Consider the following 14,136-nt stretch of genomic DNA (forward strand, 5'->3'; position numbering starts at 1 on the left):
CAGAGAATAAATGACTGTCTGCGTCCGGTTACGGTAGTGTCCGTTTTGTGGAGAAGATATATAATGGTTCATACGTAGAAGATTCACGAAGAATTAAAAATTTGTCCGTATATATATATAGGGAACTAATCAGTTCCACATTACTGAGGACTATTATCTAGAAAAATATATAAGTTATGTCCAAGGTCAGATTCTTCTTTTCACTAATCAGCAACATGTAAAAGTTTCACTGTTGAGAGTCTAGCCTAACCCCCTTTTGCATTTAATAAAATTATTTCCATGTATTAGTTTTTTCTACAACCACCAACTACATTACAAAATTACAAAGTTAGTGCTGTCAAAGCCTAGCAGGTATACATATTTCTATTTTATCCCATTTTCTTTCCTTTTATAAAATTTTAAATCATCTAAATAAAAATCTTAAATTTATGAGGTAACAGTGCGATTATAATGACTAAATTATTAATTTCTTTTTGTATGAAATTTGAACACGTGAGCTTATTGTCGTTGTAAAAAGAACTAAGTTTCATCCCTGGTGGTGGCTTGAAATGCACATTACTTTAGATAAAACTAGCTTGTTTAGAAAGTGGCCTTTCAGCCAGGAATTATATAAGTTAGTAATAAGTATCAATTAGATTTTTTGTGTAAGAAATTTGGTTTTTATCATATTTTACATTATGGTAGCATTGATAATATTATATTATTATGTCCTGAAAATTTTTTCCATTCAATTGTGCTAGAAATGTTTTTTTCCCCTGTAGTGTGAAAACTGGACTTTCTCTTGAAAACTTCCAATTCATTAGTTTGCTGGGTAGAGGACATTTTGGAAAGGTTTGTTTTTCTTACTCCATTCTTACTCATTACCGTTAATTCAGTTAGTAAGAATTTTACATCAAGTTTATTTTTAATTTTCAGGTCATTTTGAGTAAGTTTAAAAACACAGGGGAGTATTTTGCAATTAAAGCTTTAAAGAAAGGTGATATAATTGCACGAGATGAAATTGAAAGTTTAATGGCAGAAAGAAGAATATTTAAAATTGCTAACTCCATACGTCATCCCTTTTTAGTTAACCTATTTGCCTGCTTCCAAACACAGGTAAATACAGTTATCTGTTTTCTTTTTATACTAACTGTTTTATGTTTATGTTATTATTTAATTTTTTACTTTTTAGTTACATCTATCAATAGCAACTAGTTTAAATTGATTTAAATATTAAAAGTTTAAAACTTACTAGGTCATATTACATTGGTGAAATTTATTTGTAGGAAACTTATTGTTGGCCTTGCTATCAATTCACCAAAATTTTGAATAGCATTTAACAATAATACCAGTTGAGTTGTGTTTATTTTGAAGGTTGACAAACATATAAGTAAGACAGATGATCAGCTGACAAAGGGTTATTTTCGTATTTAAAGTGGTTTTATGTTTCAATCTTTGCTTTTTTTTAAAATTAATTTAATTATTATGGATTATGCCTGTCATTTTTAAGTTGCAAGTTTAAATGAAAATAAAATATACGTATTTTGTTTTCATTTTAACGAGTATTGCAGAACTGTAGAACCTTGATTATGTAGATTTAAAAAATAAACAAAATAAAAGACTACTTTCTTCTGACAATCGAAATATTCAGATTATAGAGATAACATCGTTTCTCAGTTTATTTTTATTAATAATTTTTGAAGAATGGTTGGGTTTTTTTTCCTTCTAAATTCTAGTACTTTATAGCATTTATTCTGGTATGATAGTATAGTGAATGCATGTAAGTGAAATAGGTATAAAAATATTTCATTTTAAAATTATTCACTTGCACTGTGTTCTCAGGTATTCTTTCTTATTTATTTTTTGTTTTTTGCATTAGATAGCAATACTTTTGATCTAATAATTATATTTTCATATACTAAGACCCAATTCTAATGGTTCAAAAACCTAACCTTAATTATAAACATGCAAGTTTGCTTGTGCATATTTTCTATGACCTTTTTACCTTAACAGGTATAGATTTTTGACAATATAAATATGGGGGTCGCTATAATCTTGATAGTTTATGGTCTCAATAATTAAGGCATAAAAGAAACTAAAAGTTTTGAAGATTTCGAGAATTTTGTAATCTCAAAGAAGTCTCATTTTAAAACTTTCATTGGCTGAGAGCTATTTTGGATTTTATCATTTAAAATTAGGTTGATTAAATCTTTGCCTAACTTATTGAAAAAATTTTCTACGATGAATAACTAATATAAAAAATAATGATTATAAAAAAAAAATTTTTTTGCATGGAATTATCTTTGGATAAACTAGTTTTACAATAATAAATAATCACTAAAAATAATTTTTTTACATTGAACTATCTTTACATAAACGATTTTTATAATTGTATGCAAAAAAAATTTCGATTCGCTTGAAAAGATTTCGAGCTATAGCGAAATAGGCAAGAGATAAAAATTAACATAAAAGTTTCCAAACTTTCAACTACTTTCCAAGCTGTACTATTGGGACTACATTTTCCAGATTTTGGCTACCCCTATAGGTATGTTTACTTGGAAAGTACATTTTGTATCTGATTTCATAATTTAAAATATCACCTGCACTAATTAAGTAAAATATTTGAGATCAGGCCCACAAACCATTAGGATTGAGTCCTGGTGAGTGAAAATCGATCATTGAATCAAAAGTTATTTAGTGTTTTTTTTTTTGCACACTGTACGAAATATTATATTAAGGTTTAATACTGTACTTTATTTTTAGACTCATGTTTGCTTTGTAATGGAGTATGCTTGTGGTGGAGATCTAATGATGCATATTCATACTGATATATTTCCTGAACCAAGAGCTGTATTTTATGCTTCATGTGTTGTCCTGGGCTTGCAATATTTACATGAAAATAAAATAATTTATAGGTAATTTATTTCCTACATTTTATAAAACTCATTCCTGTTTAATATTTTATTGAAAATTTTAATTAAAAGTCTGAATAAAGTTTCTTGAGAACAGTTAAACATTTCATAAATAACAAGAATTTAAAAATCAGAAATTGCTCTCAGTATTCTGTTTCAGTAATTATAAATTGGTTGTTTAGAAATGAAATATTCAATGACTTTAAAAGAAAAAAAGAAGAAAAAAAATAGTAGTAATCGTCTGCTATAGGCCTTTCATATTTCATATACAATTGTAGGAGATGTGATTGAAATTTTACTTTTGCAACAAGAGCAGTGCTGGATTTGAGCTACAGCCATTTTAAATCTGAAAATATCTAGGATATTTTTAGATTAGATTACATTCATGGAGAAATACAGCATACTCCTGGTAATCTGTAGGTGGATCATCCATTCTTCACTTTTTCTTTCCTTTTTTTTTTTTTTTGTGGTATGTAATAATGCAATAATCAATAGTAATAGTAGATATGTAATAAGAGATAGGCTTAGGGGTTGGGCAGCTCTGAGGAGCAGGGCACATCGATCAGAGGTCTATTGTATCCAAACCATAAATCGTGATTAGCAAGAAAACCCTATAGCTGAAATGAAGTTCAGCAAGCACCTTACAGGAACATCTTGCAGTTCCCAGGTATTGATGCAGTGCTGCCCTAAATGCTCAAATCTTTGAGCAGAATAGACATCACAATCACAGAGTATGTGTCGTGATGTCTCTTCTTCAAGATGACAACCCCAACAAAGAGAATTGGATTCTTTTCCCATTATGTGTAGGTGTCTCCTGAGGATCCAGTGACCAGTTAGAGGACCTATGATCTTCCTTAAACTGTTTCTATTACGCTTTAAGAGCTCCTTTTGACGTACACTAGGACAGTCGCGATTCAGCTCCTTAGCTTGTCTCTGACCGTCAGCAGCGCGCCATTGCTCATGGGCAATCTTGCCGTAGAACTTGAAAATGGATGCCCTAAATGAGGTGGGAGAAATTCCCAGCACAGGTTCAGGGCCCCAGAAAATTGCATTAGAGCCAGCCCATGCTGCTTCATCAGCTAGCTCATTTCCACCAATACCCATATGTCCAGGTACCCAATGCAGGGATACCTTGTTATGAGCGGACAGGTCTCAGAGGACCGAGAAGCATTCCCACACTAACAAAGAGGTGAATTTACACATTGACAGTGATAGGAGAGCAACCTGACTGTCAGAACAGATGCAGATAGTCGTATTTTGATGTACCTTGTCTAAGCATATCTTGCAGCACAAGATAATGGCATAGACCTCAGCCTGAAAAACCGTGGCATAGTTTCCCAAGGGGAAGTGAAGTTTGGTACCGTCATTGGAGCAATAAATTTCTGCTCCTGATTTGGCACCAATCTTTGAACCATCAATGTACCATATTAGGCATTTGCTTTTAAGCCTCCGTGGAGAATTAAACCATTCATCTCTAGTAGGAAAATGGATCTTGAAAGGCTTGTGAAAAGCGTATCTTAGTGACACATAGTCACTAGGCATAATAAAAGAGGGTATATCCATCACTTATAATTTCTATTAAAAAATCTTATAATGCACGTCTTTTTTAGACATTTTACGCTTATCTGTACTTTATTTAAAATAAATTTTCTCTTATTTGTTTTAATTGTGATTGAATTAAATTTAAATACTTTAATTTGCAGAGATCTGAAATTAGATAACCTTTTGCTGGATTCAGAAGGTTATGTTAAAATAGCTGATTTTGGTCTGTGCAAGGAAGGAATGGGTTATGGAGATCGAACTGGTACATTTTGTGGAACGCCTGAATTCTTAGCTCCTGAAGTGTTAACTGAAACTTCTTATACCAGAGCTGTAGATTGGTGGGGTCTAGGTGTTTTAATCTATGAAATGTTGGTTGGAGAGGTATGTTTTCATTTATTTGTTTCTTTAACTTAAACTTAAATTAGTATACCAAGGTCATACAGAAATGATCGACACAATGGGGCTTGAGTTCCACAGTTCACAGAATAATGGAGAATAGCACGTACCTCTTTTGACGCCATCATTAAGCTTCTTAGTTATAGAAATTTCTGAACTGCAAACTTCATTGTTTACATATATAAAGCTAGTGTGGTTTATGGAAAATTGCAGTTAATAGAATTGTGTTAAATAGATCTTGCTAAACCCCTTTGTTCCAAATTCAAATACTGCAATTGATAAATAAATTAATGTTGCAAATTGATTTTTTAAAAAAAAGTTTATANTATAGAAATTTCTGAACTGCAAACTTCATTGTTTACATATATAAAGCTAGTGTGGTTTATGGAAAATTGCAGTTAATAGAATTGTGTTAAATAGATCTTGCTAAACCCCTTTGTTCCAAATTCAAATACTGCAATTGATAAATGAATAAATGTTGCAAATTGATTTTTTAATCTAATTGATTTTTTTTTTGAAAAAATAATCAATATTCAAGCTGGAAAATGCTACAATAAATTGTTATAAATTATGTTTTAAAATATGATGTATGCTTTACCGATTTGCTAAAAAATTGTAGTTTTTATTTTCAGTCTATTTATTGTCATTATTATTTTTTATGTTTATTATTTTTATGTTTATTATTTTTATTTATCATTTTCAGCAAAATAAGTATGAGTGCTACCAATATAACAGAAAGTTATTAAATCTTATATTATTTATCTTAAATAATAATTTTAAAGTTATAATGCATTTTATTTTCCTTTCAGTCCCCTTTCCCAGGTGATGATGAGGAAGAAGTGTTTGACAGCATAGTTAATGATGAAGTTCGTTATCCCACTTTTCTTTCCCTTGAATCAATTGCAATAATGCGCAGGGTAAGAATATATTTATCAGAAATTTTCCTGTATTAAAAAAATAACCCTCCAGTTAGAAGATTCAAACTATATTAAACTAGGTGCAATGTGACTCATAACATTTGGAATGATTAATTCAAACGTTGAGATTAAATTCTCCTAATGTTTCTTGAAAATCTTGACAGAATATCTAAAGTAATGGAAACTATCAACTTAATATTTGATTTTAGTTGTACACACCTGGAAATATAAATGGAGACACCTTTAAATTTGGTGTTTAATAAACTTGTAGGTAATGCATTATATAATTGCTAATTTTGTTAATTAGATAAAGAATAAAAAATAAGACAACCCTAAAAATTGCTAGTTTTAAATGATGAATTAAAAATATTACCTGATTTTGTTTTAAATGCATTGAAATTCAGTTAAAGACATTTGTTATTTTTTAAAAAAATATTGCTGTATAATAATTAAATAGCAATATTATAGAATGTAATTATGAATGAATGGATGCAACAATGCATTCATTTAAATAAAATTTTCGAATTTCCGTGCCGAAAAGAAGTCAAATATAGAGCTAAAGATACCCCAGAAAATACCAAACACTGATTGTATTAAAAAGGAATTAAGGTATTATTGGTGTTCCAGGCTTTATAATACCTATAATGACTTAATTCCTTTTGAATTCTCTCAATGCTACTAATAATATAATAATAATTTTTAAAGCTCAGCAGATGGCGCTCTGTGCTGTAATCTGAAAAGAATTAATTGTGATCACTTTCCTCTACGGCACTGTATCATGAACATCTTCCTTGTTTTTATTATTAAATATATTATGTTAAAGGCCTTTGCAATGATTTAAAACACCCTCGATCATCATATTTACCACTGGCTCCCTCACCACAAACAGTCCTGTTGCAGTCGTTACATATATATTTTGTCATTCTGCATTTTTAAATGGACAGAAAAAAACAAATCCTGTGTTCATCGCACATCTAAGGGCTTTTCAATATTCAAAATATCTTAAATGTTTATTTTGATAAAACTAAACACTTCATTGTTAGACTCTGATTACTGCAAATATTAAAAAGTAGCAAGTCTACTGTTGTGCTTATCATCTTTGAATAACTCATTTTACTATTTACAAATGTACTTAGAGGCAGTGCTAGTGCAAAGTGAGCATCCCAATTCTCAAAACTAGCAGGGGTGGGTAGTCTATTAAACTAATGATATGTTATCTAGGGTTAAAAATGTAAATATTGATTATAACTTTTTTCTAAATAAAGTGAAAATATCTTTATAAATATAATTAATAATAATATGTTAACAGGAACTAGCTGAAAAATAAAAACCTATTTTTTATTTATTTTAAGTTATGCTCACATCAGTAATGTAGTAATCAGTAATGTTATTAAATTTGACAATGGTAACATCTTAAACATTATTTTTTGATTGTACTCTTAAATCAATTACTGTAAAATTTTGATGATTTATAATTTTATTACTAATAATTTGAATGCATTTCTAAATTTTTTTTACCATGCAAATTTTTAAGCATTTCTTCCTTACATGTAGTTGTTGAGGAAAAATCCTGAGCGACGTCTTGGTGCTAGTGAACGGGATGCTGAAGATGTGAAAAAGCAGGCTTTTTTCCGGGTACATTATACGTAATTAATCATTAAATTTTCATTAAATATTAAAATTTCTTTTACTGATTTAGTGTGACTTTTTCAGAATATTCATTGGGACGACCTTTTAATGAGAAAAGTGAAACCTCCTTTTGTTCCTATAGTGGTATGTAATTTTTATTTTATTATTGTAAACTTAAATTTTTTTTTGGTAAACAAAAAATATGTTGATGGTGCGAATCAGTAATGCATAACCATTTTTATAGCCGCCCTCAAGACATCAAAATAATAATAATCAGACCAGCGTCATCATGAGAGTTAATGTTAACATAGGCCCTGTTTCAATTTCATCATTTTTCCAAAAGAAAAAAAACATTAAATCAATTTTTAAAAGCATTTTTTTTTTATTGAATCTTCACTCATTCACAAATCTTAAACACAACTTTTATCAAAAAAAAAAAATTTTAATAATAATAATAAAAGGTTTGAGTTTTAAAAGGATTTTAGTAAATTTTTTACAAAAAATTAGATCTAAATGTAAATAAAAATCAACAATTTAAAAAAAAAAAAAGTTAAACGAAAACTGTGATAAGGTACACCAAGTGAAGAGGAAAAAAATATGGACAGTAAATTTCCTTTTTTTATCGCTTATTTTGAATATATAACTAACAACTTGAAAAGTAAAAAAAAACTGCTCCTTTGCACAATAGTAAGTGCAAAATAGAATAAGAAAAAGTTTTTGATAATCAATACAGAATTTTTAAGAAAAACTAGTTAAAAATTTGATTTACAGAAAATGTAACAGACTCGCCTTAGCATAAGTAGCACAACTATTTCAAATCTTTGTGTTGAAATATTGTATTAAAAAGCAAAAATATTGCTTTGAAAATATAAAAGTATCTTCAAAACTGATGCTTTGACGTTATGTGATAAAAGAAAAATTGATTTTTTTTGCAAAATCTTTCATGAATCTTCTTCTTCTTCAATCTTTCATTACAGTTTTTCTCAATATCTTATATCATCTGATATTCTCTTTTCCTGCATAGAATATAATAAATTTTATTTTTCATAATACTATAATATAATATATATACATTTAAGAATTCAGTTGAACTGAAATTTTTCTTAAGAAAATCTAGATTAAAAATTTTTTTTTCTTCCTTTTAACTTTTTGTTATAAAATATTATTGAAAAAGTTTTAAGATTTGTTTTATGTTAGATTTTTAAAAGTTTACTAAACAATATTTTCCTACTATAACTGATTTTGTTCTTATTGAATAAAGTGATTTACTTAAACTATAATATTTTCTAACGTAGCTCATTTCACTTATTTAATAACTTACCTTTTATTTAGTTGCAAATCATGAGTCATTTTTAGTTGAGTGAAATTTTTATTTCTCTCTGTTGCAGAAAGGAGCAGAGGATGTTAGCAATTTTGATGAAGAATTTACATCTGAACGTCCTGTCTTGACTCCACCGAAAGATCCTCGTCCTCTTACTAAAGATGATCAAGCTCTCTTTAATGAGTTTGCTTACATGGCTGATTGGTGTTGATCATATTTTTGTACAGCCGTATCATGTATATAATCGCATTGCCTTTAATGCAAATCACCTCCGTCCTCTCATGTTGAGGTTCATACAAAAAAGTTCCCCAGTGCCTTGGGGAAATTTCTATACTTGCAGCTAATAAAGCTGCTTACGTATTTGGTCTCACTAAATAGTCAAAGGCAGCAGATTTTGTATCAAATGATTAACTCAGTGTTCTATATTTGTTGCCTCATGTGGAATTGAGTAAAAGAATGTGATACAACACCTTCTCAATCTAAAATTACAACAGAGACTGTGCCAAAAGCCGTAGGAGCTATGCCTTCTAGCTTTGCTATTTGTGTAAGTCTGTATGTGTCTGATCATGTATTGCATTTTGTCTGAACCTTACTTTTCTTAGGGAGATGAACCATAAGTGTCTTCATATTGCAGTTCTCTATTTTCAGTATCTGTATTGTGATCAAAAACTGCTCAATTATGAAGCTGCACATTAGGAAAAAAAATCTCGAAAGTGAATTGTTATTGTTAAGCTTTGTAAATTTTTAGATTGAATTATGTTGTGAAAAGCCGATTTGTGTGAATCTCCGTCCTCTAATACTGAAAAGTCATTTATTGTGAGTTTAAATTTCAAATTGGAGTTACTGTGTAGTAAACTTTAAAGGCTGTTTTCATTCAATTTAACAGTTTTTAATTTTTCATTTTTAATAGGTAGTAGCAAAATATTTTAACTGTATTTAAGTTTGGAAACAGTTTTAAAATTCTATTTTAGTCTGGAAAATTGTAATGTGATTGAATGCGTTATTGATTACTTGTTATATTGAGAAAAAAAACTAAACCTTGTGATTGTTAATGAATTCTACATTTTAAAATTGCTTATTTACTATTGACTGTTTTAGAACATTCGCTAGTTTGCATTTTTTTGTTTTTTTACGAAAATTATCTTTATTAACTGATCACAGTAAAGGAAAAAAAGCTGTTTAAATGCGTACAATAAGATAAAATTTTTAACGCTGACTAAACTTCTCATTGAAAAATAATTCAAATTTAGTAGGTTTTCGTAAAATTATTAAGGTATGTATTTTTTTACCATTACTTTTAAGACTCTTGTAACAAGTACTTATTTGATTTTACATATTGAAAACATGTACTTAAATATAGGTGGTTGCTTAACTAATATAGAATTTCACAATTTATAATTTTTTATGCACGTTGTCTCTCTGTAGGAAGTTTTAATGTAGTTTTGTAATAAAATCAGCTATTTATTGTTTCTGTAGTTTGTGCAGTTAAGAAACTAACATCAAATTATACATTTTTTTTTAATATTTATTTTTGTATGCATTTTCGGTTTTCGCTTTCCATCATTTCATCTTCTGTCCATTAATAAAATGAACTTAGTTACTAAAGTTTTTATTTGAGACTCAGATTAATAAAATTTTAATCTGAAATCTTAACTATATTTCATCAGTCCCCACTATTCTGATAATGTTAATCATATCACTATAATTTGAAGTGAAAGTGCATAATTTTGTATCTCATATTTATTCTAGATAAAGGAAATGAAATTACTAACCTTGTTTTGAAAATATGTGCATAAACCTACTTTTTAATTAAAAAAAATATGCATACCAATTTGTTTTTTTTAACACTTAGCTTTTTTGTCAAAGTTGCCTATGGTTTAGTGAATATTTTCTTCCTGTCCAAAATTAGATTTTATGTGTTTAAATATCCTTCAGAGTAATTTATATTTTTTATAGTTCTCTCTTTTTGACGTCCATTACCCTCCTTCCATGTAAAAAAAAAATGTTAAACCTGTATATTGCTTCAAATATTATTGCTCTACCAAGTATTTTTTTATTTTTAAGTTTATAACGAGAAACGTTTTTTATTTATTTTAGAGTTGTGGGACTTAATTTTTTTTTCTTAATGAATTCAAATATTAGCTTTTTTTGTCATTATAAATGTGTCATGCTTTGTAGGAAAACAGTTTACAGTGGTGGCAATATTTTTTAAAAGAAATTGCAGAAATCAAAAAAAACATTTGACTTTATCATAAAAATCTACTGATTGCAGTAAATGTAATATCTATATACCTGGGCTCCCATGGATCTAGAAGAACAGGAAATACCTGGAATTGTCAGGGAATTTTATTTTACCTCTTAAAAGTGGAAAATAGTAAAAAAAAAGTGTTTTATTTTAATTTTAAAAAAAACTGGAAAACTCCTTAATTATACTAGGAAAATAACTGTCTCACAATTAAGTCAGTTGTTGAGATTAGCATTAAATAATTCTAACATCTTCTAAAAATTTCACATTTTAGTGAAACTTCCATGATTCTATCCTCATTAAATTATATTTCTTTGCCCACAAAATCTAATATTTGACGTAACAAAATCAACAAAAATCAAAATTGACAAAAAAACAAAAACAAAAGATAACAAAGTTGTTTGATGAAAAATTGCATGGTATAGATAAAGTATAGTTAGGATTTTCATTGAAATTTTCCTGATATACCTGGATATGTCAAGGAATTTTTTTCCTAAAATTAAGAGGGAACTTCTGTTTTATATATNTATATATATATAGAATCATGCCTACTTATATTCATGTTTACTTTTTTAAAAATTAATAAGAATTCAATATTACAAGAATTTAGATTAATTCTGTCAGCATCTAGCTTAAACATAATGTTATATATTTGCAATATTCAAAAGTAATATGTATTAAATATTGTTAACAAAAACTTGTTAAAAAATATATTGAAGGAACTCAAGCAACTTAATTGTTTCTCCTAATAGTAATTTATAGAATATATTGCAATAATCAAAGTTTTAAAAGTCACAGTTATAGTGAACAAATATTTTTATGAAAGGTAATATAACTGTACATGCTGTAAATATAATGGTTCTTGCATTTTGTAAGTGAATTAAGACAGTTGGAGACTTACATTTCTTGAAAAACTGCCATTTAAATGATTTTTTGCAAAATTAATGTCTTTTTTTTTTAGTGCCTAAAGAACAAAATTACAATATACTTTTTTTTTTTTTTTTTCATGATGAAAAACTAACTTCCAATTCCTTCACCTGATCTATATCATCATGTAGTTGCTACTCATGACAAAAGTTTGATTATTTAGCAACAAAAAAAAAACTTGTCAATTGTTCGTTAAATTATATTTAATATACTATGCAGTTTTATTACTATTAAATGTGAAGAGGAATAACATGTAAATACACTTTTTATCGTTCAAATGTTTTATGAAATGTTCTGGGTCTATACACTTTCTTAAATCTACATGAATAAAATGGATAATAAATACGAGTGGAGATTCCTAAAAGTTATAACGATAATTTTTTATGGTGCAGAAATGCTTCAATTGTAAATAATCTATTTTAATTATACACTGTTTATCTGTACATTTATAAATGAATTTAATAAAGACATATTTATATATTTTTAATAACCTAAACACATATTTATCATTATATTGGAATTCTAAAAATCGATACCCAATTGTTGCTTATGAAATTATTTTATATAAAATTTTATTCATATGAATTTTTTAAGCATTTAAAATTTATTTATACAAAACATTAGTTTTGAAAGGTGTTACAAAAACAAAATTTTCATTTTATGTTGTATAGTTTTCTATCTTTGCAGCTAATTGTTTCATTTTTATTTCTTTGTTTTGCATGGTTACATAATATTTTTTTTATTTCTCCTAATTGTGTGTTATTTGTAAAGTGTTTTATAGCATTACTATATTGATCTTTTGTGGTGCATATCAAACTTGTATAAAATACAATATAGATTTACAAAAAATATTCAAAATACTGCTGTGCTACAATGGAGAACTTTAACATAATTATTTAGCTTCAAACTGATATTGTGTACAGACTTAATTACTTTTGGATCTTGAATATTGTAGTGTTATATTGATCCTAGTATTATTTAATAAACTGACTTGAATTTTAAAAAGTAATTTTTGTTTAATTATTGGTAAATGTTTTTATTGAATTATTACAAGCACTTTTTGCATGCCTTTTTTGCATTTTTAATGTGTGCATGTTGCTCTAGACTTTTCTAATCAAGCAATTTAAGAAAAGAAATTTTTACACTCGATAACAAATTATTTGTTGGAATTGTAGCAAGGGTGATTGTATCTCGGAATTCTGCGTTTCACGTGATTTCAGTATCAAACATCAATTTTTGTATTTACCTGCTTAAAAAGTTACGCATTACGATTCGTAGTCACTCAATTTAAAAATCGTACATCGCGATTCATATTCAAGCAATTTAAAAATCCAATATGGCGATTTGTATTCACATGAGTTTAAAATCCAATGTCGTGATTTAAAAACTACTCATTGCGATTCGTATTCTCGCGATATAAAAATCATGCATCATGATTCGTATTTACGCGATTTTTAAAATTCAATATCAGAAGTTGTATTTTCGTGTTTTTAAGTCTGATATCTCGATTCATATTCACGTGATTTTAAAATCCAATATCGCGATTCTTGTAAGAAGTAATTTTTTTCTTTAATTGGTTATTATAAAAATCTGATATTCTTCATTAGTAGGTAATTTAACTATAAATGATCTAAAAATTATGTTAAATATATATATTGTTATCTTAATATCGATTTTTTTAACATAAAATTTTCAGGGTTTTTCACTTTGTGTCACAATCACCTCTGTATATATTTTTTTTTTCTTAAGAAGTTTTATAATTTTAATGTACAAAAATATCCTAAGAAAACACTGGAAAAATATTTTGTATTAAATATTGCTGTTAAAAGCGTATTAACCTATTTGTTTTTAGAAATATCTTCTAGTTAAATTAAATTACATTTGTTTGGATCTCTCTGTGCATGCATGAAATTACTCATCACACCATGAGCATACCTTATAACAGCTTTTGAAACAAGTGGATGGTAACAGCTTGTGGAAGTGGATGATTATTCAGAAATAAGCATGTTTATTTAAGATATTTTACTATTTAAATTATCAATAAAGATTTCCCTTACTACTGTTTACTCAGTTTATTATATTTTTGTATTGATTGATTGTCATCAATCCATCATCATCACCATCTTCAACCATTATCAATTCACTGCTGGATGAATGTCTTCTAAGCTATTCTATTATACCATAAGTTGTCCAATTATTTACCTGCAAGTATAATTAGTAATCATCAGTTCTTAGAGGAGAGTATCTGTGTTTCCTGATAATTAATTG

The 14,136-nt window shown here is 27.8% G+C and overlaps 1 protein-coding gene across 3 annotated transcripts in view; it reads left to right on the forward strand.

The window, feature by feature from the left end:
* LOC107444389 (serine/threonine-protein kinase N) overlaps positions 1-11,289 on the forward strand; it is a 31,878-nt gene extending 20,589 nt beyond the window's left edge. For all 3 annotated transcript variants that reach the window (XM_043040308.2, XM_043040327.2, XM_043040319.2), the window contains exons 14-21: positions 762-831; positions 916-1,095; positions 2,743-2,894; positions 4,595-4,814; positions 5,639-5,746; positions 7,301-7,381; positions 7,460-7,519; positions 8,764-11,289. In XM_043040308.2, coding sequence (XP_042896242.1) covers positions 762-831; positions 916-1,095; positions 2,743-2,894; positions 4,595-4,814; positions 5,639-5,746; positions 7,301-7,381; positions 7,460-7,519; positions 8,764-8,907 — 1,015 coding nt within the window. In that variant the 3' untranslated portion in view covers positions 8,908-11,289. The remainder of the gene's footprint in view (positions 1-761; positions 832-915; positions 1,096-2,742; positions 2,895-4,594; positions 4,815-5,638; positions 5,747-7,300; positions 7,382-7,459; positions 7,520-8,763) is intronic.
* The last annotated feature ends 2,847 nt before the right edge of the window (positions 11,290-14,136 follow it).

Source organism: Parasteatoda tepidariorum, chromosome 10 (assembly GCF_043381705.1).
Source record: "Parasteatoda tepidariorum isolate YZ-2023 chromosome 10, CAS_Ptep_4.0, whole genome shotgun sequence".
Lineage (NCBI taxonomy): Eukaryota > Metazoa > Arthropoda > Arachnida > Araneae > Theridiidae > Parasteatoda > Parasteatoda tepidariorum.